The sequence below is a fragment of the Thermobia domestica genome, chromosome 6 (genome assembly GCF_964235325.1).
Source record: "Thermobia domestica chromosome 6, izTheDome1.hap1.1, whole genome shotgun sequence".
NCBI lineage: Eukaryota > Metazoa > Arthropoda > Insecta > Zygentoma > Lepismatidae > Thermobia > Thermobia domestica.
This window is the reverse complement of record NC_137459.1, coordinates 27,003,646-27,030,086: the sequence shown is the minus strand read 5'-3', so window position 1 is coordinate 27,030,086 and position 26,441 is coordinate 27,003,646. Positions and strand designations below refer to the sequence as shown.

Genomic DNA, 26,441 nt, shown 5'->3' with positions numbered 1-26,441 from the left:
TAAAACGTTTAGTTTCCAGAAGTATGAGATGTACTCCTTCTTAGACTCTAATATCGGTATTAGGCCTATTACTTCAGTTTTTTAATGTCTTCAGTATTAGAATTACTTCAGTCAATGATTATTACCATTAAATAAATTAAAGTACAAATATAGAAACAAGCTACTAGTGTAGGTCAATACTTTTGTACTCAGCATGCGTCCAGCCTACGGCATGTTCTTGAACATTTTTGTGCACGCACGTATTGACGATGTGTTTATCAACATTATTAATAATAATAATAATAATAATAATAATAATAATAATAAATACATAGGCACTATTAACATCCCACGTTGCTATAAGTTACTCCTATGTTTACTGCTATTCCCGTTTCTATTATAAAGATTCAATTTCATTTTGATCTTCTACCAGTTTATTGTAATCCTACCTCCCTACCTCCTCCCCCAACAAGTCACTTCATACCAGCCATCTTTATTTCATGCTTTAGCTTATTTTTATTACATAATTTCCTCATATTCCATAATATGACTTACAAGAATTACTCAAACGATTCAAAACAACTTATTTATTATACTGCATGTCTATAATGGAGAATATTGTGCATGCGCAATTCTTATTTTTGCAAATAGACAACACCGTGTCTGTTGGTTTTCTCGGAGCACTCGCGTTTCCTCCCACATTCTCATTCTACCGATTCTTCCATTATCATTCACTTGCCTTAATCATCCGTCTCCCTTAGCCTAAAGGGTATAATTGTGGGACATTAAACTGACAGATTTCAAGATTTTCAATTGAGGAAGTTCATGAAAATGTAAAATGCCCATTTTTCGTAAACCTATAAGTGTCTATTTATCAACAATTGCCAATTTTGAAGTTGATAAACACGTCAAAATATTCATGGACACCCAAAATATTTTTAAAAAACCTTACCGAAATGTTGAACTCTCGCATTCCTTTCTCCTAGGCCGAAACTCACAGTTACATTCTCTTCTTTGCCTTCGCCGACTACTGCGTTCCAGCCACCCATGATGATTAAATTGTTCTGGTCTTGAACTTTCATCAATACTTGCTCTATTTGCTCATAAGTTTCCTCTACTTCCTCATCGTTTGAAAAATATGTCCCACGGTTATGCCGGAGATGGTGATGAGTAGAGACCGGATGTTTAGGCACTAAAAACCTGCAAAATAGGCAGGCAAATAGGTACTTAAAATTTAAAAAATAGGCAGTAAAATAGACACTAAAATGTAACTCGAAATAATGAAGATAAATACTCAATACCATTAAAAAAATAGATTCAAGTCATAGATAATGTTCAAAGAATATAGAAACATATTTGTTTGTTAAAGAATATCTTCTTTTACTGTATATTAGAAACGAGGCATGTTATGCATTCTACATACTGGGTGAATCTGAAAGATGTGCATATACTTCGGGAGGTGATACGTGACATGAAAAGAAGACAAAAAGTTCTGTTGCATGTTGTCGAATTCTGCGTCGTGTTCGAGTGACAGAAGTACCAATTTGGAGTCGAAAATCGAATCCTGACAATTGGAACGGGAAATAAAGTTGCGCACATACTTCAGGAGATGATTCGTGACATTCAAGAGGACTTTTATCTTCTTTTCACGTCATGAATCACCTCCCGAAGTATGTGAACATCTTTGAAGTTCATCCTGTATATATATTGTAACGTATGACGAGCTTGTGTTTACAAACACATAATATAATATGTGTGCATTATATTACATAAATTATATATTTTCCCAATGAAGGCTTATTTTGAAGAAAATGCATAGAATAGGCAATATTAGGCACTAAAGCAATTATTTAGGCAGTAAAGGTCGAAATAGGCAAAATAGGCAAAATAAAATTCGCTTAAATCGAAACTATAACGCCCCATATAAACTTTAAAACGTTGTTTTTGATCATATCTTTAATATTAAAGAATAGGCATTTTGCCTAACATCCGGTCTCTAGTGATGAGGAATGCATGAAATAGTGGAATGAGGAAAGTGGGAGGAAACTGGAAAACTCCGAGAAAACCCACGAGTACGTGTTTGTCCACCACAAAGTCTACACGACGCGAGCTGGGGCGAACCAGGGATTCCAAGCACCGGAGGTGAACGCTCTACCACTGAGCCACCGTGGCCCCCTCCTCATCGTTTGAGTAGTTCTAGTAAATCATACTATGGGATGTGAATGAGGAAATTATAGAATAGAAGTAAGCTAAAGGATGGAGTAAAGATGGTTGTCATGAAAGATTTGTGGAGGAGGTAGGTTTACAATTAAATTGGTTGAAGGACATCAAAATGAAGTTGAATCTTTGATAGAAGCGGGAACAGAAATAAATATAGAAGTAAATTATTGCAACGTGGGATATTAATAGTGTCTATGTATGCATTTATTGTTCAAAATTAATAAATAAAGAACTGTTAATTGACATGCGCAGATTAAGAATATCAGGTCCAAATAATACAATGATTGTATTATTTTCTAAATCGAATCATAATATCTAGCAGCTGTACCGTATGAGCTAATTTACACGTTTATTAGATTACTCGTGAGTTCAAATAGCGGCGTATGAAGATAATCGTTACTGTACATATTTTGTTTTAAAATACCGGGGTGGGTTCCGCAGTTGGCAGCGGGATAAATTTACGGAAAAACATTCTATATAACAGCAACCTAACCGAACCTAATTTAATATATTTCTAAACAACTATTCTGCTCTCATCTGCGGAACCTAAGCCGACTATTCTAGTGCTTGATATGCGAGGTGTGTTCAAAAAGAAACAGAACTTCTGAAATAGTTCTACAACCGGTAGAGGGAACATTGGTATGGTGCAAGTTTGGTTTTCCCACTATTCAGGCCTCTTCCTGCATTCAACATCCCTCAACTGCTCTAAAATGTACAAGTACAACTGTTCATTTATCATATAATACAAATTAATGATGGACAATGCCTTTTTCAAATCAAGAAAACACAAACAACATTTATTACCTTGCTCTTTGGCCGACTCATACGTGCTGTCTTTGGGCGAGGAGACCCTCAATGAATTGAAAAGCAATTGAAATGTCTCTGAAAATGTTTTCTCAAGTTTGTAGCAACATTACACATGCTATTCTTCAAGCTCTTTCATTGTTACTGCACAGTTAATCCGATGAACAGCTTGTGCGCGTCTTCAGTTCAGCGGCTGTAACTCGAACACTAACAGTCATAGCGAAACGAGGCAGATGGCAGCGTGTTTTATAAACCTGCCGCTAGATGTACTCAGTAGCCGCAGCGTGCTCCCTTTGCCGCGCCGGTTGACGTGCTATTTAAGTTCGATTTTTCGAACACCCCTCGTATTTGTATTTTAGTCTTTCTATGTGGTGTAGTGTTTAGCGCGTGCGTTTGGTGCAGGTGGTCTTTGGTTCTATTCCCGATGTGAAAGTATTAAAATTTGAATGCATTACGTGGCTCGGATTCCACTTTAAACTGTAGGTTTAACTCTCAAATAAATCTCGATAGTGGAAAGGGACGTTAACCCTACAAAGATACATTCTTATTGAAACTAGTCGTAGGTTAGGATGACTTCACGTAGTCTAGGATTATTTTGGTTACTTGAAGTCAGTTTAGAAGCCAGACTACAGGTAACCACAGTTTAGACATAGCTATAGCACTTCGATTACCTCATCTTAAGTTATTGGTTGCTGTTTTGATTTGAATTTTAGCGTCCCACATGGATTTACAACTTAACGTGATATCCGAATCACAGGAGCTCCCACCGAGAATCGAACGCTGGTCTCCCGCACCAAATGTTCGTACGCTAAACTTATTGCCACCTTAAAATATGTCTTACTAAGTTGTACAGCATATTGTATTTACGCGCTATTTTCTTTGTACAGTAAATTGGTTCGGGTAACACGGTAGCTCCAGGGTAGGGCGCTATACTGTGCTAAGTCACACCAATTTATGGAGTGTAGGTTTCGGGACGTTTGTTGATTTTTTTTTTCTTTTTTTTACCTTAGTATAAGTGCAGTAATCTGAATCAGAAAAACTTACTTTTCTTTTTCTTTCGTTATCGTTAGCATAGTAGTAGTTCACGTGAAAGCCTTGAACCAATGAAGTAAATAAGGTAATTTATGTAACTCTCGAAGTTTATGTAACTTTTGTGCGATTTAATAGACGTAATTTTAGATACGCTGTTAAATACTTAAAGTACGTGACATTCTTAGCAATAGAGGATAAACTACAAGAACTATGGTAATATGCACACAGTGCAATTTTGTAACAATATTATCCAAGTGTAAATATTTTTGATAATCTATTTGACCATACAGTGGATTCAGTTCAGTGCTTTATAACCTTTCGATACTCGCGGACTGGACAAAAAACGTAAACATGTTGGGTACCGTGAAAATAGAAAGCATCGCATTTCTAATGACATTTAAAAATTATTTTGCTCATCATCTGTTGAAAACTACTGATCTAGTTCATTGCTATTGACATTTCAAAGCAGTCATCGTCTGTGGTGCGAGCGGTTCCGGGTTCAAATTCTCGGTGGAGACATTCGGTCGAAAAAGTGTTGTAAAAGCTTTTTCAGACCAGCCATCTTGAGTGAGGTTTTCTTCATTCACGCAAGGCAAATGCCGGAATGGTACCTAACATGTAGGTCCGAGGCTGTTTCCTTCCTTCCCCAATCCTTTCTTCCTTCCCTTTCCTCGCCAATGAACGTCATTTCTCATATGTGACGGGCTAACATGGCCATAGTTGCCGAAAGCCCAAGAAATCATAATTTCTAATCCTAATCAAATCAGTCATTTCCAACTGGTTAATGGATGACGTAGCAGCGTGATTTTTACAGTCAGAGCATCAGCAGAGAGAAGCATTAGAACAGAGGAGGGGAAGGGACGGGGTAGAAGAACGGAATAAAGTGTTCTAAATGTACACGTGGTCATGGATCTAAGAGTAGTGCCCCTACAAAAGTATAGACTACGTTAGTGGTTCCCAACCGATGTATCGAGACATACTCATGGGTCACAAAATTTTCAAGTTTATAAAACATAATGCAATTAATGATTTGTAATATCAATATTTGAGATTTTTTTCAGTGATAGCAACGACGTTAAGTATAACGCTACATAGTAACTATTTTGTAGAAATTTTGTCTTACGTATTATTATTATTATTATTATTATTATTAATTAATTTATTTATTTATTTAATTTAATTATTTAATTATTTATTTAATTATTTAATTGTTTAATTAATTAATTAATTAATTAATTATTATTATTATTATCTGACAAGTACTGTAGTCACTTTGTCGTGTGCGTTCAGTAAAGTGTGCCGCCAATCAGGTAAGTTTGGGAACCATCAGACAAAGTTCTTGTTTGCCTGTCACCATTATCCTGTATCAATATTAGTCTTGGCTGCTCCTTGTTCTCCCCCTACGTTTTATTGAGAAAGAGAGCAAAGCCATGGCATCAAAGAGCATCGGATTCAAAATGGCTGCTTTAAAACGACGGATTTCGGAGTACTTTTCACATGAAATCTTTTTGTTTAACGTCCCACGCTTATACCCTTAAGGCTAAGAGAGATGCATGATAAGTGAATGAGGATGGATGAATTAGTGGAATGAGAATGTGGGAGAACTCAGGAGTAATCGAGAAAACCCACGGACACAATGTTGTCCACTACAAACTTTACTTTGTCGGGGATCGAACCAGGCACCTGGCACACCAGAAGCAAGCGCTCTATCACTGAGCCACCGTGTTGGAGTAATTTTATTGGCAATTATAATTTCTACCAAAGTACGAACTTATCGAAATAAGTAATTAAATAAGGTACTGACGTGTTTAAAACGCAATTTTACGAATAAATATCTTGAAATATAAGATTGAGGAAAAATTTGAATAGAGGTTCCCCGAAATATTATTTTGTTAAAATATCTTAGTATTAAACTACGTGCAATGGAAATGTAAGTTATTCCCGCGTCAAAAATAAATAAATAATAATATACGTATAATATCAATACATTATTTAAAATATAGTTTAATGTCTTGCTCTTCTGTGCGCCAATAAGAAATCCACAGAAGCTACGTTTGCTGTTGGTAAGGAAGTAGACAAATGCATCTCCAGTGAATATCATGCATTAACTTACTCCGTAACACCCAAAATACACAGTTACATTTTATTATTATTATTTTAATTATTCGTGCGCACTAATAGAAAAATTCCTATTCATGATAAATACTTCAATTGATAAACACGATAATGCTTTTTAAAGCCTCCTAATCAGGGGCAGATCCAGGACGGACTTCTGGGGGGCGGTGGGTGTTATACAGCTACTTAGAGTTACTTTTAAGAGCTCCAAACTTTGGGATGAGCTTTATTTGTATATAAAATAAAAATAAACTTTCCTCTTTCGATCGTCCCCCTGACTCCGCCACTGCTCCTAGTTTAGTGTTTAGGAGAAACTGTTTTCGTGATAAACTTGCGTTCTCATTTCTTATTTCTTCACAAGCTTGAGAATGGAGCCGCGGTGGCTCATTGGTAGAGCATTCACTTCTGATGCATGGGGTTTCTGGTTCGATCCCAGATTGCAACAAGTGAACCTTGTTGTGGACAAACACTCTGTGCGTGGGTTTTCTCGGGGTTCTCCCGTTTCCTCCCACTTTCTTCATTCCTCCATTTCTTTCATTTCTCATTATCACCGTCTGTTTTAGAGTAGCCGATAAAACGGGGGATGTAAAACTCAGATTTAATTTCATTTATACAAGCTTGAGAAATTTTGAATTTTCTTTACCTCGGTATTGGTAATACTTTTTAAATCATTACTAGCTGAACCTGCGCTCTCTACACAGCGCTTAATCCATATGAATCTCCTTGCCATTCCTCACAACATCTGTACAGGCCCCTTTACAGATAGATGTGATAGACGTCTTGATAAAAAAAAATCTGCAGTGGGTAACATAAAGGAGAGAGTGTTTAGATTATTTTTTTTCAATATCTCGCATCGTTTTCAGGATTGAGCCTACTTCCGGTTGGAGTTCTTAATTCATGCGTGATGAAGGTTTTCTCTCTTCTTGCATGCACTATGTAATCAGCAAATACATTACATACACAATTAATTATAATATCAGTGATATATAGTGTTCATTGGGCAAAACAATCCAAAAAATAAATATTCATCTTAGCTTGGAGAAACGTTTATCCTTCGTTTCTCATTGTTATTTGGTCATAAAACAAACGCCTGATAGATATGCAACTCCTGTATACAACTATGTTGTGTTGGAATATATATAATTCATAGGATATATTACTTTTTAAAATTCCAACACTTCCAATGTACCCCCAAAAAATGTACTCTAAAAAATGTAATAAATATGTATCGACCATTTTTTAAAAATAAATATTCAATTAAAACTGGACAAAATTTGAAATCGACCAGCTAAAACAGCACGTTTCTAGCATTTGTGGTTTTCAAGATCTTATTGTCGAAACATATAATCTTCTCTTTGGAGACAACACACAAATCTAACATTTTAAAATATAGACTAGCTGAACCGCCACTCTCTACACATCATTCACATGTAAGCATGCATCTCCTTGTCATTCCTCACAACCTACGTACATGCCCCTTTACAGACACAAGTGAAGTACGTCTTGATAAAAATCGGCAAGTGGTACCATAAGGGGGATTTTTTTCAATGTCGCGCACCGTTTGCAAAACTTGAGCTTACCTCCTGTTGGAATTTCTAATTCATGTACGACCAGTGTTTTCTTTCTTCTTGCATGCAGCATGTAATAAACAAACACATTTCACACACAACTAATTATAATGTCGGTGATATATGATGTTCATTGGACAAAACACTCCAAACAATGAAAATTCATCCTAGCCTGGATAAATGGTTATCCTTCGTTTTCATTATCATTTGGCTATGAAGAAAACACTTGAGCAATATTCAAATTCTGTATACAACTATGTTGTGTTGGAATGTATAACTCATAGGTTATGATTCTTTGCTTTTTAAAAATTTCAACATTTCCAGTGTACACCCAAAAATGTAATAAAGAAATAACGGCCATGTTTTCTAAGCGTTCAATTAGAACTGGAAAATCTACACAAAATTTGGAATCGACCAGTGAAAACGGCACGTTTCTAGCACTTTTGGTTTTTGGGGTCTCATTGTCTAAAGGATTGGAGACAAACAAATAAAATTTTCTTTGGAGACAAACGTATAAATTTAGCATTTTAAATATAGATTATTACGCAAACACAACGCAAGTTAGTTACAAATTATACATTTTAAAAAAAAGTTTGATATTATGTAATCAAGAAGCGGTTTTCTGCAATCATAAACCCCTCAAAACGTATTCCATCTCCACTCTAATCTCTCTACTAAAACCAAAGGTGATGGAGATCTATTATTATTTCCGATTCCACAATATTAATTGAGAAAATATCACGTCATATAAAGCAAACTTCTTTACGTGGTGTACACCTGTTTCTTAATCATTAGTTAAAGCTTTGTATGAATAGGAGGGGAAACATTAATTTGAATTCTTTTAAGGTAAACGGGTCTGAATGGGGCTTAACAATAAGTCTTAAAGCAAAATATAAGTAAAAAGGTGCTTGTTAAAATGGTGTTTTTTAATGTAACAGAGTAGGAAAATAACAAAGTTTCCTTTGAACTATGATATAATTACACTCTTTACTCTAGTACGAAGACACGACATCCTTTGAAGAAAAGTTAGAAAGTGCTTGATAACCTGCTAATGAACGAGTACTGTGCATTGTCAACGGGTATAATAAGCTTCCTATACATACCAATCCAATTATGTACTTGCGATAATGCTGCGAGATATGGACAATATGATTGCATGTGGCCACTTTGTTTAATTATGTATCAGCCACATAGCTCATGTATAGTGTTTGGTAGCGTTCATATAACGAATTGGTTTATATCTTTACTCTGTCCGTGTGTTTGTCCGTCCAGGAAACAGAAGAATCTAAAATAGAACCTTTCTATTTCAAGTGTGCCCTCGGAAAATATGTGAAACATAATTCGGCCCCACCCCTGCCGTCCTCTGACGTAAGAAGCCATCCTTTTGCTTTGGGGAAAGAAGTGAATGACCTCTTCGGCTGTGTTGCCAATTTGTCATTCAGTTGTGTGGTCTTGGCGAGTGAAGATGGTGAGCTACTTAGAATGACTTAACAAGATAGTGCACAGCGAATGTCGTGAAATAATTCAGAATATTTCAATGTGGCAACCCTGTCTACATCCCTATTGAAGGACCTCGGCCAAAGCAACTTGTCCCTCCTCTTTTGAGGTAGGCACGGGAAAACAAACATCGACAGCAGCGCTATCAGAGGCTCACTTGAAACAGAAAGACTGTATTATTTGGTGGATCACCACCAATTTTGATCAGGCTGTAGAGCAGGGCCGTGCCGTGGGGGTGGGGCGAGCGGGATGACGGCCCCGGGCGCCGAAGTCAGGGGGCGAAAAAATCGGAAGACAAAGTGGCAAAAGAAAGGAAAAATTACGTGGAATATATGTATGGGGGCGTCGTCGTATACTCTCGCCCCGGGCGCTGATTTTCCACGGCACGGCCCTACTATAGAGAGTCATAAAATAGAGTCCGATGATTTAGGTGGTATTCAATCCGGAAGTGGTTCAAATTAACAATTTCCTGTTTTCACGTCGATCACTATATAGCAAACATGATAATAGATAGAGATAAACCGATTTTCTGCAATCGACTAAGCGTCCCAAGGAGACATTACATCAGTATCCTCAACTCTGTACCAAAACCGACAGTGATAGAAACCCACTCCAACTTCCGGTTTCAATATTGATCTGCATAGAATAAAAACGATACGAGATAACGGGAAACGGTTTCTGGAATAGATTTAGCGTTCTAACGTAATTATAGGTAGGCATAATCTTCATTCTTAACTCTTTATTTAAAAGGAAAGTGAAAGATCTAAACCACTTCTGAGTTTAACGTTGATCGCGATAGAGTAAAAATAGTCGTAGATAACGAAAACTGGTTTTCTGCAGTCAAATAAACGTCCCAAGAAAATCATTTCCACTCAGTCTACTAAAACCGGAAGTTGTAGGAATCCACTACCACTGTTTCAATCAATTAAGCACAACAAACCAAACTCTTTTTACAAGCGCCCTAGTAGCTATGTGAATAGCGTACGCGCTTTAAGTGCAGGAGACCCCGGTTTGATTCCCGGTGGAAGCTCATGTAGTGCGAATTCTACATTAAGTTGTAGGTCCACGTCTCATATAGCCATGCTGCTGAACGGGACGCTAAACTCAAAATCAACTTAATATATTAATTTCCCTGAATATCCCCAGTCTCTCGACCCCGTGTGACCTTTCTACCAGTCAAGTGGCCAGCGCGCGTGCATCTTTGATTCAGTTGAACTCGGGTTGATTCCCGATGGTAGAACATTGAACTCATTAGGCTTATTTGGGTTCAACCTTATGCGCACGAAACAAGAGTTGGAGCTGCTTTTCCTCCAAAATGTGTCGTAGAAATGGTCCAGAAAGATGATCAACACACCTCAAAAGTTGCGGCCCCTCATCCAACATCAGTTGCCATACCCACTTTTCACTTGTTCCCTTCTGGCTTCAAATTATAAAAGCGTTCAAAGACTTTTGACTCATTCTGTATTTCCCCACACTATACCAGGAAAAAAAATGTAAAGGAAGTTATAAATCGTCGTGTATTTGCTATTCAATACTAACTGCATTAACTTGTAGGTAGAAAATAACTTTTGAGGACATTTTCTAGTAGTTTCTTTCATGATATCCGAATATTTATGTGATGAACGACGTCCACATCCCAATTCAATGCAGTTTTTGCACCAACACCCACTTGCAACACTATTACTGGATTGTCTCGATACTTTTGCCTACTACATACAAAAGTTAAAACATTGCACACTAGGGTGGAGCGAAAAATTTTTTTTTTTCGAAATGCGAATTTGGATAGGGGGGAAAAATTGCATCATATCATAATACTTTACCATAGAAAATTTCAGCTCTCTGAAATAATTTTTAGCCGGGGCGCAAGGGGCCTTAAGTTTGAGATTTTGTAAATCAATTTCCATTTACTACGTAACTATTTGGCAGATCTTCGCTGGAAGCAGACTGTAAGTTTTAGTGTAGATAGAGTGCAAAAGATGCATCCTGTATCAGTACATAACAACAAGAACTTTTAATTCAATAAAATTATTTTCAGCCGGGGCGCAATGGCCCTGAAATTTGGGAATAATTAGACGAAAAGTGATCAACTATAAGGAATTTGCTAGTTTGCCATAAAGAAGTTTTTTTTTTTTTTTTTGCTATTTAGTAAGTCCTTTTCTGGTACAATGAACTTGTTAGCTGTATTAAGTCACTAGTATAATAGTTTGATGGGTGGAGATAAGAGGGTACAAAACGAAATCAGGGCGCGCGCTCGTGCAGGTGCTAAAGTGTTGTGCAACTGTTTGGCAGCTTGACGATTGTTATTAGTGTGTTGTACCTGTGCTCGGGGCACGTGTCTGGTTAGCGACCGTGTTGCTACGTTAGTGATTTGATGAGTTTTGAGCTTTTGTAGTTACTGATGGGTTTATTATCTACCACTGTATTACTGCCTAGTATCTGATGTTTTTGTTTTGTGCTATAAAGAAGAAAGATGGCAAAATCAACCAGGTAGAATATGTCAAGAGCACAAGAGATGTTTCGTAGTGCCAAAGGTCGCGACTGGAGAACGCTTCCAACTTACGAAGACGTTATGGCCTGTTATTTATTTACGCGTCAGCAGCTGAAGGGGGCGGAAGTAAAGAACCAGCAGAGAATTTGGTTTCCACGAAGGCAGCAGAAAAGTGGAAGACGTTTGGTAACGTGTTTCAATTCCTGTTGTTTCGCTTGGCCGTGTATCAATAGTGATCAAGAGTCATCACAGGAAACTGAAAATATTTTTAAAATTGTCAGTAAGAGGGAGAATGAAAGAAGAAATAAATTACAAGAATTGAAGAAGCAGGGCAATAAACCATTTGATATAGCAGCTTGCAAGTGTTTAGATTTCACGGTGTGTCGTTGTACAGAACACTCAAAATGCCTGAATCGGAGAGTGTTTTTTATCAGACCAAAGGATAAGTAGAAAAATGGTAATCGGTGGCATTGATGTTACTTGGACAAAGAAAAGAGAAGAAAGGAAAGCCAAAAAGCAACTTGTGGTCAAACTTTCAACCAAAACAGTACCAGTTACTTTATTGAATCTTTACACTCCTCGTCATCTTTGGAAACAAGAAACGAAGGCAATAAAGAACACGCTAAAGCTGGAGGAGATCCTGATTTTAGTTCGAAGTATCCTTTAAAGACAAGAAAGCAATCACAGATTAGATACACGGAAATGAGAAAATTCCTCTCGACATTAGCAAAAGTGAAGAAGAAAACCGGCATGACTGGTAGAAAAATTGTAGCCATTGCTACTGAAGTTTTGGAAGATTTTAATATTGTGAGTCCAGAGCAGCTGCAAAACATAATTGACAGAAGTAAAATACAAAGAGGAATTGCGAAAAATCGTAAAAGTGTAAGAACTAAAGTGACTGTTAATAAAGAGAAACCTCTTACCATCTGTTTTGATAGGAAGGAAGACCAAACACTCGTAATGTCCGGCTCCGGAAGTCATAGAGAATGAGTTGATTTTAGTTTAGCGTCTCTTTCAGCAACAAGGCTATATGAGACGTGGACCTACTGATTAACGTGGAATCCGAACCACATGAGCTCCCGCCGGGAATCGAACCCGGATCTCCCACGCCAAAGACGCGTACGCTAACCGCTTAGCCACGAGGGAGCTCAAAGTCATAGAGATATGAAGAGGAAAGAACATTATTGTGTCTTTGAAGAACCGGGTAATAAATTTCTCAGCCATGCTTCTTCGACTGTTTCAGCATCAGCAAAGAATACTGCTAATTCCATCCGCCGGGAATTACAAAAAAAATAATGTGAACCTATGAGATATGGTAGCTATCGGCTGCGATGATACTAATACTAATGTTGGGTTGATTAGAGTGCTCGAAAACAATTTAGAGAGGTCCTTGAAGTGATGCATACGTTTATTGCACATCATTGAACTACTACTTCATCATTTACTGAAAGAAATCGATGATGTGACTACTGGTACTTTGTCTGGTCCTATTGGTAGATCATTGGTGAATTGAGAGACGAATCCAGTGTGCAGCGTGGGAAAGAATTCTTCAGAACTCCCTACATACCTAAACGTGCGTCATCTCAGTTATGATCAAAGATATTTGTATGAAATATGTTAATCTGTCATAAGAGGAGGCTGTGATAAAAACCTAGCAGATAAGAAACCTAGGAAACTTGCGCATACTCGCTGGTTAACAACGGCTTGCAGACTTTTGCGTCTATGTATATATACGCCAAATTCTTGAGAGAAGCTCTAAACTCTCGTAAAGTTCGTAGTAAAAGTATATGCACCAGTGTGGTTCAGCATAAAACTGAAACCTCTTGCCAAATACGGAGCTAAACATTTGTTCTTGACCATAAGCCTTTCGTGATGTTTGCAAGCACCATACAAAACTTTTGTCAATAAAGTAATTTCCAGAAATGCATTCTATACGAATTCTGAAAATATTCTTATTGCCATGATTGGTGACTACAAATCAGCTACGTGAATCCTTGCTGCCGATAAAATCCTCAAATCCAGAAAACAATGTAAACGTTGTGAAACTCGTTCCTTCCAAGTGCCAGTGTTAAACTTCGAGGCTAGTAATTACACAGAAATGATAAACTAAAATGGGTGTAACAACAGAACCGCCAATACTGACTCATATTACAAATGATAAATTGCGAGAAATATGTTCTTGAGAAAGTACAAGTGTTGATATCCCTGAGTTTCCATGTTATACGCGAGCAGTGGAAAAATTAGTGAACATACTTAGTGAAGGTTCTTCGTCAGTATGTGAGCCACGAGAGATTTCTTTATTCGTTCCAAATTTGACTTAAGAAAATACATGACTACTTTTCAGATAAAGTCGCAGTATTTTGCTTGAAGACGTGAATGAAATTTATGAAACATTTAATCTAATACTGATGTAGCCTGTAACATAGAATATGAACTTCAATAGCTTTAGAAATCCACCTGGACACGACAACGAATCTTAACACCTTCAAATTATAGTCTCCTTCAAGCGAAGAGCTGCCTAATTACACAAGTGAATAATAAACGTGTATTTATTTACAAAACCTATCAAAGTTAAGGCCCATTTCCCCCTACTAAAGAATATTTTAGAGAATTGAAATTTCCGGTGGTAAATTACTACAATATGATGCAACTTTTGCCCTATATCCGAATTCGAATTTAAAAAAAATAAAAATTTGGGCTCTTTTGACTCATTTATAAAATCTGTCAAACTTAAGGCCCATTGCGCCCCGGCTAAAAATTATTTTAGAGAATTGAAATTTTGCATGGTAAAGTACTACGATATGATGCAACTTTTGCCCCCTATCCAAAATCGAATTTCGAAAAAAAAAAATTGGCCTCTTTTCACTCCACCCTATTGCACACCTACCTCATAAAAGAATGGTGATAGCTAAAAATTAAATGCAGATTCTCGTTTGTGCGAAGATTCAAGCTAAATTAATGTGCCAAACATACTGTTTCCATTTAAAAATATCGTGTGATATCCAATATGATGGAATCCAAGATGGCTGTCGTTATGTCCACTCCTTCACTCAATGCAGTTTACGGACTAACACACACTTGCAACTTTTCCTTTTCTCCGTCCACCTGTCGCATTATTAATTGTCTGTCCAAATACGTTTGTCTACTAGATACAAATGTCAAACGTTAGCACCCTCTAAAATGAATGAACAGAGATTAAAAAATAAGTTCACATTCTCATTTGTGGGAAGGTTCTAGTCAAAATTGATGTCAAATCTACGTCATTCCAATCAAGGAATATTGTGTGATATCCAGTTTCGCGGTATTCCATTTATCTGCCATGAGGTCCATACCTCATTCAATGTAGTTTTCGCATCAATATCCACCAACATTTAGTTTTAGGTTTCCTTCGTCCACGCGTATCGTTATTATTGTTATGTCGTACTACTTTTTACTAAAGCAAATAAATCAGATAGCGTTCACAGAATATTTTCCATCTAATAAGCATGTTTATACTTCCAAAACTTTTCAGGCTATATCTCAAGCTCTTTTGACGTGGTGCCATTTGTCGCGTTACCGTTTTGACTCGGGACCTTATTACTGTGGCTGTTTTGACTCTGGCCTTTCTGTCCTCGCCTTTTTTTCCCCCGGGAACTTCTGACGCAACACCACCTATTTATATTGGAAGAGCTCTGTCTTGTCTTGTCTTGTCTCGTCTTGAATTGTCATGAAAAATCTATCTCGTCTTGTGCAGATCCCTGTAGATCCACTGGCTATAGCTTTGGTGTTGAAAAATAAAATCTAAATTTCAACTAATAATAATAATATTTAACGAATTTAAAAAAAAAAACGTTACTGAATTCTCTATATCTGTCTGTCTATTATTTGCTAATTTTTCAATTTTGAGTCTTCCATTCAATAGAGCATCAGCAACTATCTGAGAAATTGATGAAATTTTTTCGCGTCACACTTATCATTCCCGAGATATTGGCCAAAAGTGTCCAATTTCGGAAGATTTAAGGGTCCATAATCTTAGGAACCATAAGTTATAGAGATATGATATTGGCATTGATCAACACCTAAGAATATGGCGAACATTTTGATACCAAATAGTAACCAATGGTCACTGTCCAACTGGCCACCGTTCCCCAGATATTGGCAAAAAAAAAAAAAAAAGTTCGAATTTCGGGAGATTTAAGGAGCCATATCTCGGGAACCGTAAGTCATACAGAGATTATATTTTGCTAATTTTTGCGAGAAAGAGAAGAAGGTGCGGTTAAAATATTTACTTTTACATGTAGGAACAATCACAGTTATCCTTTCGCTCCATCTCTCCATTCTTTTTAAGTTCGTTCTGTGGTAATGCTCTTGGAGCATTCTCAGTTGGTTTTCTCCTGTGATGTCGGAACAGCGTAGTGTGCGGCCTGTAATGACCGTCCCACTTTTTCCAGCAACAGAATGTCCATGCTTTAGACATAAAAAAAATTCCAACTTTATTTTAAAAAGAACTTACAACACAAACTGCAAACCTTTCCAAACTTTGTCCTCTTTATTAGCCTATCATCGTAGGTACACTCATGTCCAAAATGATTGTCGCATATCTATAACCGTCTTCTTGTAAGAATATAATGATTTTGCAGGGTACTTTTAATACTGATACTATGTGTATAATCGGAAAATATATATTTGTGATAAATTTCATAGGAAAAGAATTATAAATACGAAAATTAGAATGAGTAAAACAAAATGTTGCTAAATGGACAAGAAAGTTTTATTTTCGTTTTATTGTTCTTATTTACTGCTCTTTTGACATGAAATTTGCCACATACATGTCTTTGCCGATTATACACATACTAACATTATAAGAAATACCGGGCGAATTCGTTATCAAATTATATTCCTACAACAACATGTTGATAGACATGCGACAATAATTTTGGACATGAGTGTACCTTTAAGTAAGATCTCGGTTTGCTTTGTAAAAGGAAATCCACGCAGCGATGCACGTGTAGATTCATATTTATTTTGAAATATAACACAATGTAATCGTGTTACTAAAGAACGGATGTTTATCCAAGGACGTTTTAATTTTTCAAACTTATTTTTCAACTGAATGTTTACTTTTTCCTTTCAAGTTCACTGTCAAATAATGTCCTCAATATTGAAAGACCCTTTTTTTTTCAACGAGATACCTTTATGAAAGCATAGGATATGCGGAACACGGAAGCAGCAGCCATACAGCAAACCTGTTTATCAGTACTTACCTAGTTAAAGCTAGCGCAAGGGAGCTTCTTCTCTTCGACATGACATATTTCTATAATATGTTTGTGTAATCTGTTCCCAGAATAACCTTTTGTTCATTCTCCGTATAAATACTATAGCAATTCTTTACATCCCGTTCAAGGAAACAGGAAAAGTATTATTAGGTTGAGCAAGAAAGTTCTGTTTTGGTGTTAATTGTGTAGTAGAGTAGTTAATTCTTTATTGCACTGTTTATTGTATAATAATAAACCTTCAGACTGCAAAAGTAATTTTCCATAAATAAAAGATACTGATCATAATACTTAACTCTAGCTCTCATTTCTTAAGGGTCTTTGCTACAGCGAAATTAAACTACCGCTAATTTTAGAATTTTTCTGTAATATCTTCAAAATAAATAAAAGTATTCGAAAAGCAAAAACGCAGTGAATTAGACAATACGATTTGGCATGTGATACAGTTATCACGACTCATCTATCTGCTTTCGATTTGCAACTGTAGATAGATTTAGCATTTTTTGCGGGTTCTGTGAACAGCGGCATACCAAAAGCAAATAGGTAAATTGTGGTAAAGGTATCACATACAAAATCGTATTGTCTAATTTACTACGTTTCTGCTTTTTGAATATGTTTATTTGTTTTGAAGATACTACAGAAAAATTGTAAAATTAGCGGTAGTTTAATTTCGCTGTAGTGAAGACCCTTAAGTGAAACAAATATAGTGTGTGCGCGTGGGTTTTCTCAGGGTTCTCCCATTTCTTCCAATTTTGTTCATTCCATCATTTCATTCATTCTCATCATCATAGTATCCTTTCAAATATTGGTAATCTAAATTTAATGTTAAAAAATACACTAGGGTTCAAATACCATCGTATCCTACCACCCTATGCTAATTAAGTCGAATGATAATTGAGGAACCAAATTTCTTCACGACATTCAAGCGGATTTTTTTTCAATAGAATTACCACGCAGTGTTAAATAATTTTCACGTCATTCCCTTGTTACATGTATTCTCACGAATTCTTAATAAAAAATACCCTGTGCGTATATTATCTAATACGGTTATTTCAATTTATTGCTCTGTGGTGAACAATATCGTGTTCGTGTGTTTTCTCGGGGTACTCCAGTTTTCTCCCTCATTAACATTCCACTAATTATTCTATTATTATTCACTTGCCTTAATCATCCGTCTCCCTTAGCATAAAGGACATAATCGTGAGACGTTAAACTGAAAGATTTGGTCCAATTCATCGCTCAATATCGTAACCTCCTTTTGGTCTTTACTTGTTATTTCAACCTCAACCATAGGTGTTCAAACTTAAGAGACTGGCTCTCAAGAGTTCGATTTTTTTTATTCTAATAAGATACTGTGCGAGCCAGGGCCGTCTCTAGGCAATTTGCCCCTTCCTCTCCTTTCTCCAGGGGGCCGTGGTGGCTCAGTGGTAGAGCGTTCACCTCTGGTGCTTGGGATCCCTTGTTCGATCCCAGCCCCCGCCAAGTGAACTTTGTGGTGGACAAACACCGTGTGCGTGGGTTTTCTCGGGGTTCTCCCGTTTCCTCCCACTTTCTTCATTCCACCATTTCATTCATTACTCATCATCACCGTCTCCTTTAGCCTAACCGGCATAACCGTGGGACGTAAAACTCAGATTTCATTTCATTTTCTCCTTTCTCCAGAAAGAAGAAATCTTAAAAGCCACGATTACATCATGAACAACGAAGGGAAGGGAAAGTGCACTCGCATTCAGAAATCATAAACACTACGAATAGAATCTCGTTGTCTGTTTTTTTTTTCTTTCTTTAAATAATCTATTATGTTAGTGAAAGATAAAACACACACACCTGCAGAGGAAAGACGGTAGCTAATATTTTTTTTATATAGTTAATACAGAGCTTCAATCTCAATATATCAGTTTACAATTCCAGTGCAACTAGCTCTCTTATTATTTATTGATTTTCCTTTTTACATCTGTTAAAAAAAGCGTTCCCACCTTCAATGATAAGGAACTTGTTTGCGACAAAGGTAAGACCAGTTTTCATATCAAAACTTTGATAACTAACCAAATGGAACCGTTCTTCGCTGTTGTTTGAGAATTAAATCTTGTATTTGGCAACAATCAAGCAATTCATGCTGTGATTTGTTTGACAATTTGCTTTAACAATATCCATGTGACCTTAAACTAATGTAATATAAACATGATTTATGCATATAGTATGCAAATAAGTCAGCTTAGTAAATTTAACTACCATCATCATGAAGTTTGTTTCCAACAAGAAATTTTTATTTTAAATGATATAGTTATGACAGATTTTGCTGCCCTTCGAGACATGCCGCCCCAAATGCACTTTTTGCGCATATGGTAGAGCCAGCCCTGGTGTGAGATGGGAAGAAAGAAAGAGTTAAATCATGTGATAGGTGCAAGACTAAGATTTTTTAATACATACTCTATAATGATATATTGAACATTCTCCACTGAATAACTGTTTCTTGTCAGATTTTAGCATAAGATTTTGAACAGTCGAGACTTTTACCGGCGAGATTTTGGACCACGAGGTTTCGACCATGACATTTTGTCCATATACATGAGAAATTGCGCAACTACGTTCGTCAATGAGGATTAATAGTGCACAGGAGCAGAAAATTCAATGTGCGTATGGGTGAGCGGTTACTGATTTATAATTAAATGAGACTTGTAGTTTTCTGACTTCAGGTTATAGTTTTAATTACGTAAAACATCAGTGATGATTGTTTGTGATGACATTGTAGGGGTAATTTGTTGTGAATTAAGATTCGTTCATGAATGTCTGTAATAACATGAGATACTGTGAAATACATGGTTACATCACGACCACTTTTTTTTCCTAGTGTTAATTACAGAGCTCCTTCCAGACTCTGTGGTGGCGGAACAGTAAGGCGTATTTGCACATTTCCGCAAGACCTTCAAGCTTTTTATATCCGTCCGCACAGACGTTTTGTAATTTCTTCTCGCTTCTGTTTGAGTCTATTAGCTTATATGTGATGAAAGTTAGAAGTCTTATAAACGATGAAATATTTTGTGTTCTTTAACCATTAGATTATTTTTGTGGTTCTGATCTAAAGGATACATCCATACCAGGGCTGGTGCTAGCAGTTTTGACGCCCTGCCGCCCCTTTAATCCGCAAACCTTATTTTGATAGAAGACGTTCAAGTGTCACGAAAAAGTAAGATGCTCCATTAAAAAACATGTATGAAATGGAAAGGTAAACAAAAAATGGAACTACCTTTCTCGAATGTTTACGTAATTTTTAAACTTCTCCATACATGGCACAATATACAGTATGCCTGATTTTGCTGTATATCTGTGATATACAGCAGCGAATGAAGGAAATAAAATTTAAAAAGTATGCTTTAATCGCGATTAAGAATGTTAATTTTTAAGCTTATTTTATATCAAAAGGTGTTTCCAATAGAGTATGGAGCATGAAGACTGAATGAGAATTTACGGCAAAACTAATTGATTAGCCTAAGCTTTATAATGTACTAAATCACAATAGAGATACATAAATTTAACATACCTTAATTTTTTTCTTGCTTTGTTATGAGCAAATTCCTTTATCTCGTTCGCGTAGTACAATGTTCCAGCCATTTAGTGCTTTGTTGATATCATCGCTAGACTACTCAAGCGTGTTTCAGGCATGGAAGAACGTAGATAATTTTTAATAAGCTTAAGTTTCGAAAAACTTCTTTCTTCACTTGCCACTGTTACTGGTAAGGTTATCAAAATTCTAAGTGCAACACTGACATTGGGAGCAAAGTCATGTTCCGTAATTAATTTTAAAGTTCCTTTTGGTGAACTTTTAGGCTTAATTACAGTGGATAACACTTTCGGTTCGTCTTTCAATCACTAGGGTTAATATCTTTAGCTTTTTTAACTATACAAAAAATGAAACTACGTACTGAGATGCTGTGGCTGCATCGTTAACGACACGGTTTAGTGAATGACTACTGCAAGCAACATAGGAGGCTCGGGAATTTATATCTAAAATTCTCTACTGAATACCTGAATATTTGCTTTTCATATTGGAACCATTGTTATATTCTTAGCCTCTCATGTCTTTGATAGGAATGTTCCTGTTTAATTATTACTTCTTTCAAAATGAAATGAAATGAAATCTTAAAGTTTTACGTCCTACGGTTATGTCGGTTAGGCTAAAGGAGACGGTGATGATGAGATATGAGTGAAATGGTGGAATGAAGAAAGTGGGAGGAAACGGGAGAACCCCGAGAAAACCCATGAGCTCGATGTTTGTCCACCACAAAGTCCACACGATTTTGCATACTTGGAGTGGAGCGTTAGAACATTGCTGAATAAAAGAAATATAAAATACAGCTTGATAATCTTATCCACTGTAGCTGAAAATCTTATCAATGCCGCTGAAAGGAAATGTTGAACAAGATACCTGTGGCTAGTAGTTTGATAATTAAAATGAGGGGGAATACTCTGAACTTCCTAAGTATTTTTCTGAATGTGAGTGAAGTAAGTTCAATTACATTCTCAGTGAACACAATTTTATTTTTCCATGTGGGCCTATCAGGAAGCATTATATTTTGATAGTATTCTTTTCTTTTTTCAAATTTTGACGCCCATTAGACTTGCCGCCCTGGGCGGTGGCACGGCTCGACCCCCCTTCGCGCCGGCCCTGATCCACACATGAAGACAGGGCCGGCTCTCATATTTGCAACACGTGCATTTGTACGAAGCGGCAAATTTCGTGAGATGGCAAACTCTCTCATAACTAGTTTGTTATAAATATATATTTCTTGTTGGAAACACACTTCATGATGATGGTAGTTAAATTTACTAAGCTGGCTTTCTGTTTGAATACTACATTCATAACTCATGTTAGGTAGCATTAGTTTTAAGGTCACATGGACAGTACTAAAGCAAATGATCAAATAAATCCCAGGATGAATTGCTTGATTGTTGCCAAATATAAGAACTCAATTCTCGAACAGTAGCAAACATCTGTTTCATTTAGCTAGTTATCATAGTTTTGATATGAAAACTAGTCTTGTCTTAGCCACAAACAAGTTCCTTATCATTGAAGGTGGAAAAAAGTTTTTTTTTAAATAAAAAATAAACGGATGTAGAAGGAAAATGGAAAAACAAGAATTTTAGGATTGCTGCAATAAATGGATCAAAAGATTGCGATCTTGGTCAAGAATTAGTTTCTGGATCAGGGCCAAAATTTTTGAACAGCCTCTAAATCGAGATTTATATATATATATATATATATATATATATATATATGGAATAAGCACATCATTCTGAGTTAAGTGACAGTTTGGGTTTGGCTACTCTATTTTTAGTTTTTTTTTTTAGATATAAGGCCTAAAAGAAATTTTTGCCTGAAATATATTGGACCTTTTGATCCAATAAAGATAAAAGAGGAATTGCAAACTGATATTTAAGCGCCTCTCCACACAATGTCCTGCCTCAGCTGATGCGATCCGGCTAAATCCATTAAAAACACAATGAAGCAAACATTGTATCCCATTTTCATAAGATTACAACAGATTATGAATATTTGTAGAGCTAGCAAATAGAATAGCTAGTACGCATAGTCTCAAGTTTCATTCCCGACAAAGGGAGATGTACTTGAATGTCGGATTAAGCTGTTGATCTAGTTTCTCATGTTGCTGAAAAGGAACGCAACAAATTTAAAACAGAAAATGATTGAGGTAGCTTATGAGATATACAAAAATGGCAGTTAAAATCGAAAATAGTAATATTGTATTTGTATATATAGCAGAATACTCGCTCTTTGCACCGGATAAATGCGTTTCATCTGGGAAATAAAGGGCTGAATTTAAACGGTATCGGATGGGTAACTGTTCGTCTCAACGACCGCGAAAACTAGATTCGACACTAATATCAGTCATTTTCGATCACTTTTTATATATATTTCCCTTTTCTCCAAGTTGTGAGGCTGAATTTGGATTTAAAAGGCATCGGAAGTGTCACTGTTCATCTCAGCGAATCCGAAAACTATGGATTCGACAATAATATTGGTCACTTTCGATCATTTATATATATATATATATATATATATATATATATATATATATATATATATATATATATATATATATATATATATATATATATATATATATATATACCACTCTACCTCCTCTAAGTTGCGCTGTAAAAGTGAAATGATAAAAAAAATCGGAGGCCCGAACCTCATCTATATTGAAAACTAGCTGAGTATACCCATTCTTCGCATGGGGGCAGTATTTGGAAGTCAACGCCTGTGGAAGTATAATAATTTATTTCGGCGACCGCGAACACTATGGATCTGACACTAATATCGTTCATTTTCTACTACTTTTACATGTCACGGTAAACGTACCCCTGAGACCCCCTGGTTCGGATTTTAACAAAAACTTTTTACTCTGGTTTGGAGCCTGGACTAAAATTTGGTATTCGGGACTAAAATTTGGTAACTCGGAAATTTGCCTGGTTCCCAAGCCAGTTCCGGTAAACGCCCCCTGAGACGCCCCTGGTTCGAGATTTAAAAGAAGGGCTTGGTCTTGATCTGGGGCCTGGGCCAAGGTACCCCTGACCAAAATTTGGTAACTCTCGGTTCATTCGTCTAGTCTCCAGGCCGCGCACACACAAACACACACACACACACACACACACACAGACAGACAAACACACAAACAAACTCTTATTATATTTGACCGAGATCGGCCGGATGACTAAAGAGTTATGAAGTAAGTAACATAGTTACTTTCATTTTTATACATACTATCTAAACCGCGCTCTGTACACAGCGCATCATTCACATATGAGCATGAGTCTCCTAGTCATTCCTCACAACATAAGTACTTGTATATGTTCCTTTACAGACACAAGTGAAAGACTTCTTGATAAAAATCGGCAAATGCTACCATAAAGGAGCGATTACTTTTTTATTATTTTTTCAATATCTCGCACCATTTGCAATATTTGAGCCTACTTCTAGTTGGAGTTTCTAATTCACGTATGATCAGTGTTTTCTTTCTTGCATGCAGCACGTAATAAGTAAATTCACTACACACACAATTAATTATAATGTCAGTGATATATTGTGTTCATTTAGCAAAAGCCTGGACAAATGCTTATCCTTCATTTTTAACTATCACTTACCCAGAGAGATATGCAATCCCTGTATGCAACTATGTTGTGTTCGAATGTATAACTCAAAGGATATGATGTTTATTTTTTTTAAATTTCAACACTTTCAGTGTACCCCTAAAAATGTAATAAAGAAATAACGGCCATGTGTTTTTAATTATTCAATTAGAACTGGACAATTGACACAAAACTTGGAATCGGCCAGTCAAAATAGCACATTTTTTAGCACTTGTGGTTTTCCAGATATCATTGTCGAAGTGATGGGGGACGAATATATAAACCTAGCATTTTAATATATAGGCTAGCTGAATTTGCGCTCTCTATACAGCGCATCATTCACATATGAGCATGAATCTCCATGCCATTCTCCAGAGCATCTGTACACGTCCCTTAACAGACACAAGTGTAGGACGTCTTGATAAAAATCGTCAAGGGCTATCATAAAGAGATTTTTTGATTATTTTTTCAATATCTCACACCATTTGGAAGATTCGGGCCTACTTCTGGTTGGACTTTTTAATTGATGTATAGTAAGTGTTTTCTTTCTTCTTGCATACAGTATGTAATAAGCAAACACACTACACACAGAATTAATTACAATGTCAGTGATATATGGTGTTCATTGGGCAAAACACTCCAAACAATAAAGATTTATCTTTGGCTGGAGAAATGGTTATCATTCGTTTTTCATTATCATTTGGCAATGAACCAAACGCCTGAGAGATAAACAACCCCTGTATACAACAATGTTGTGTTGGAATGTATAACTCACAGGGTATGATGCTTTACTTTTTTAAAATTTTAACTTGCAGTGTACTCTTAAACACGTAATAAAGAAATAACGATCACGTCTTTAAAAAAAAAAAACAATTGGAACTGGACAATCTACACAAAATTTGTAATCGACCATTGAAAACGGCACGTTTCTACCACTTGTCGTTTTCGAGATCTCATTGTCGAAAGGATTGGGGACAAACATATAAACCTAGCATTTTAATAAATAGACTAGCTGAACTTGCGCTCTCTACACAGCGCATCATTCAGATATGAGCATGAATCTCCTTGTTATTCCTCACATCATCTGTACATGTCCCTTTACAGACACAAATGAAAGAAGTCTTGATAAAAATCGGCAATGGATAATACTATAAAGGGGAATTTTTCGTTTATTTTTTTTTTCTTCAGTATCTCTCACCGTTTGCAAGATTTGAACCTGGTTCCGGTTGAAGTTTCTAATTCATGTATGATCAGTTTTTTCTTTCTTCTTGCATGCAGTATGTAATAAGCAAATACGTTACATACACAATTAATTATAGAGAGGCAAAGGCTCGGAAAAAAACGGCTCTTTTGAAAAAAAAACTGTTTTTTTCTGCTTCGCTTTTTTGCTTGGGAAATTTTGGACTTTTTTCAAAATTCTGCTTTAAATTGATAAATCAGACTTTTTCGCTTCTCTATAACACAAAAAGTCATTTAATTAGTGCTTGGTGCTGATAATAGGTAATATAAAACCTCGAAAATAAACTATGAATTTCGAAAAGATATTTCAAACATTTTTTCTTCAACATATTTACATTATGAATTCCACAGGATTAACCAATGTATATAATAAGAATTTTTTATACAAAAATAAGCAGAGTTGACAAGAATCATGGTTGTTTTTGAAAATGCCAAAAACCCGTTTTTTAGGGGATGTTTAAACCAGGCTTTTTTGGTTTAATCCAGGGATTTTTTTATTTAGATTTTTTGCTTTATGTTTTATATTACATATTCACAGAAATAAGTTTGTTTCGCCTTGGTGTTATTATGCAACAGTGGGGTTATGCCGGAAGAACTCCTATAAGCTTAAAGAAGTCCGGTCAGTAAATTTCTTAAATTAAGAATCTCCCGCCCTAGCCATCGGGAAAATCCCGTCATTACATGAAATGTAAGACAATAACGGGAAAATCTGCTTTGCATGTAAAATTTAAAGGTCAACGTATCATAATCAGTACGCTAAAACTGAGGTATTAAATTACAAATTTAGTACGTAGATATCATTGAAAGTCCAATCCAAGCTACGTAGACAATCGATAAATTTTGCCAATTCCTATCAATATATTTAAGCAATCTTGGCTTCTTTATAAAACAACAGGCATTTAGGCATGCAGATATATATATACAATTTGGTTTCGTTTCGCATGTTTAGGCTTAACATCTTTACGAAATACCTAGGTTATCAAGGAGAAAACTTTCGCTTAAACTGACATCCGAACCGCTACTTGGTTTACGCATGAAACAGGGGTTGTGGTTCGACCGAGAATTGAACATGGGACACCTTGATTGAAAGGTGAAAGG

At 36.2% G+C, this 26,441-nt stretch overlaps 2 protein-coding genes across 2 annotated transcripts in view; one reads left to right on the top strand and one right to left on the bottom strand.

Moving 5' to 3' along the window:
• LOC145687901 (uncharacterized) overlaps window positions 1–20,839 on the bottom strand; it is a 281,153-nt gene extending 260,314 nt beyond the window's left edge. The window contains exons 1-2 of the mRNA XM_081761443.1: window positions 20,497–20,839; window positions 932–1,179 (exon numbers count right to left, since the gene is read on the bottom strand). Of these exons, the coding sequence (XP_081617569.1) occupies window positions 932–1,179; window positions 20,497–20,567 (319 nt within the window). The 5' untranslated portion in view covers window positions 20,568–20,839. The remainder of the gene's footprint in view (window positions 1–931; window positions 1,180–20,496) is intronic.
• The window catches only part of LOC145687899 (alkaline phosphatase 4-like), a 166,149-nt gene that overhangs the window by 34,589 nt on the left and 105,119 nt on the right, over window positions 1–26,441 (top strand). The gene's annotated exons all lie outside the window — the stretch shown is intronic.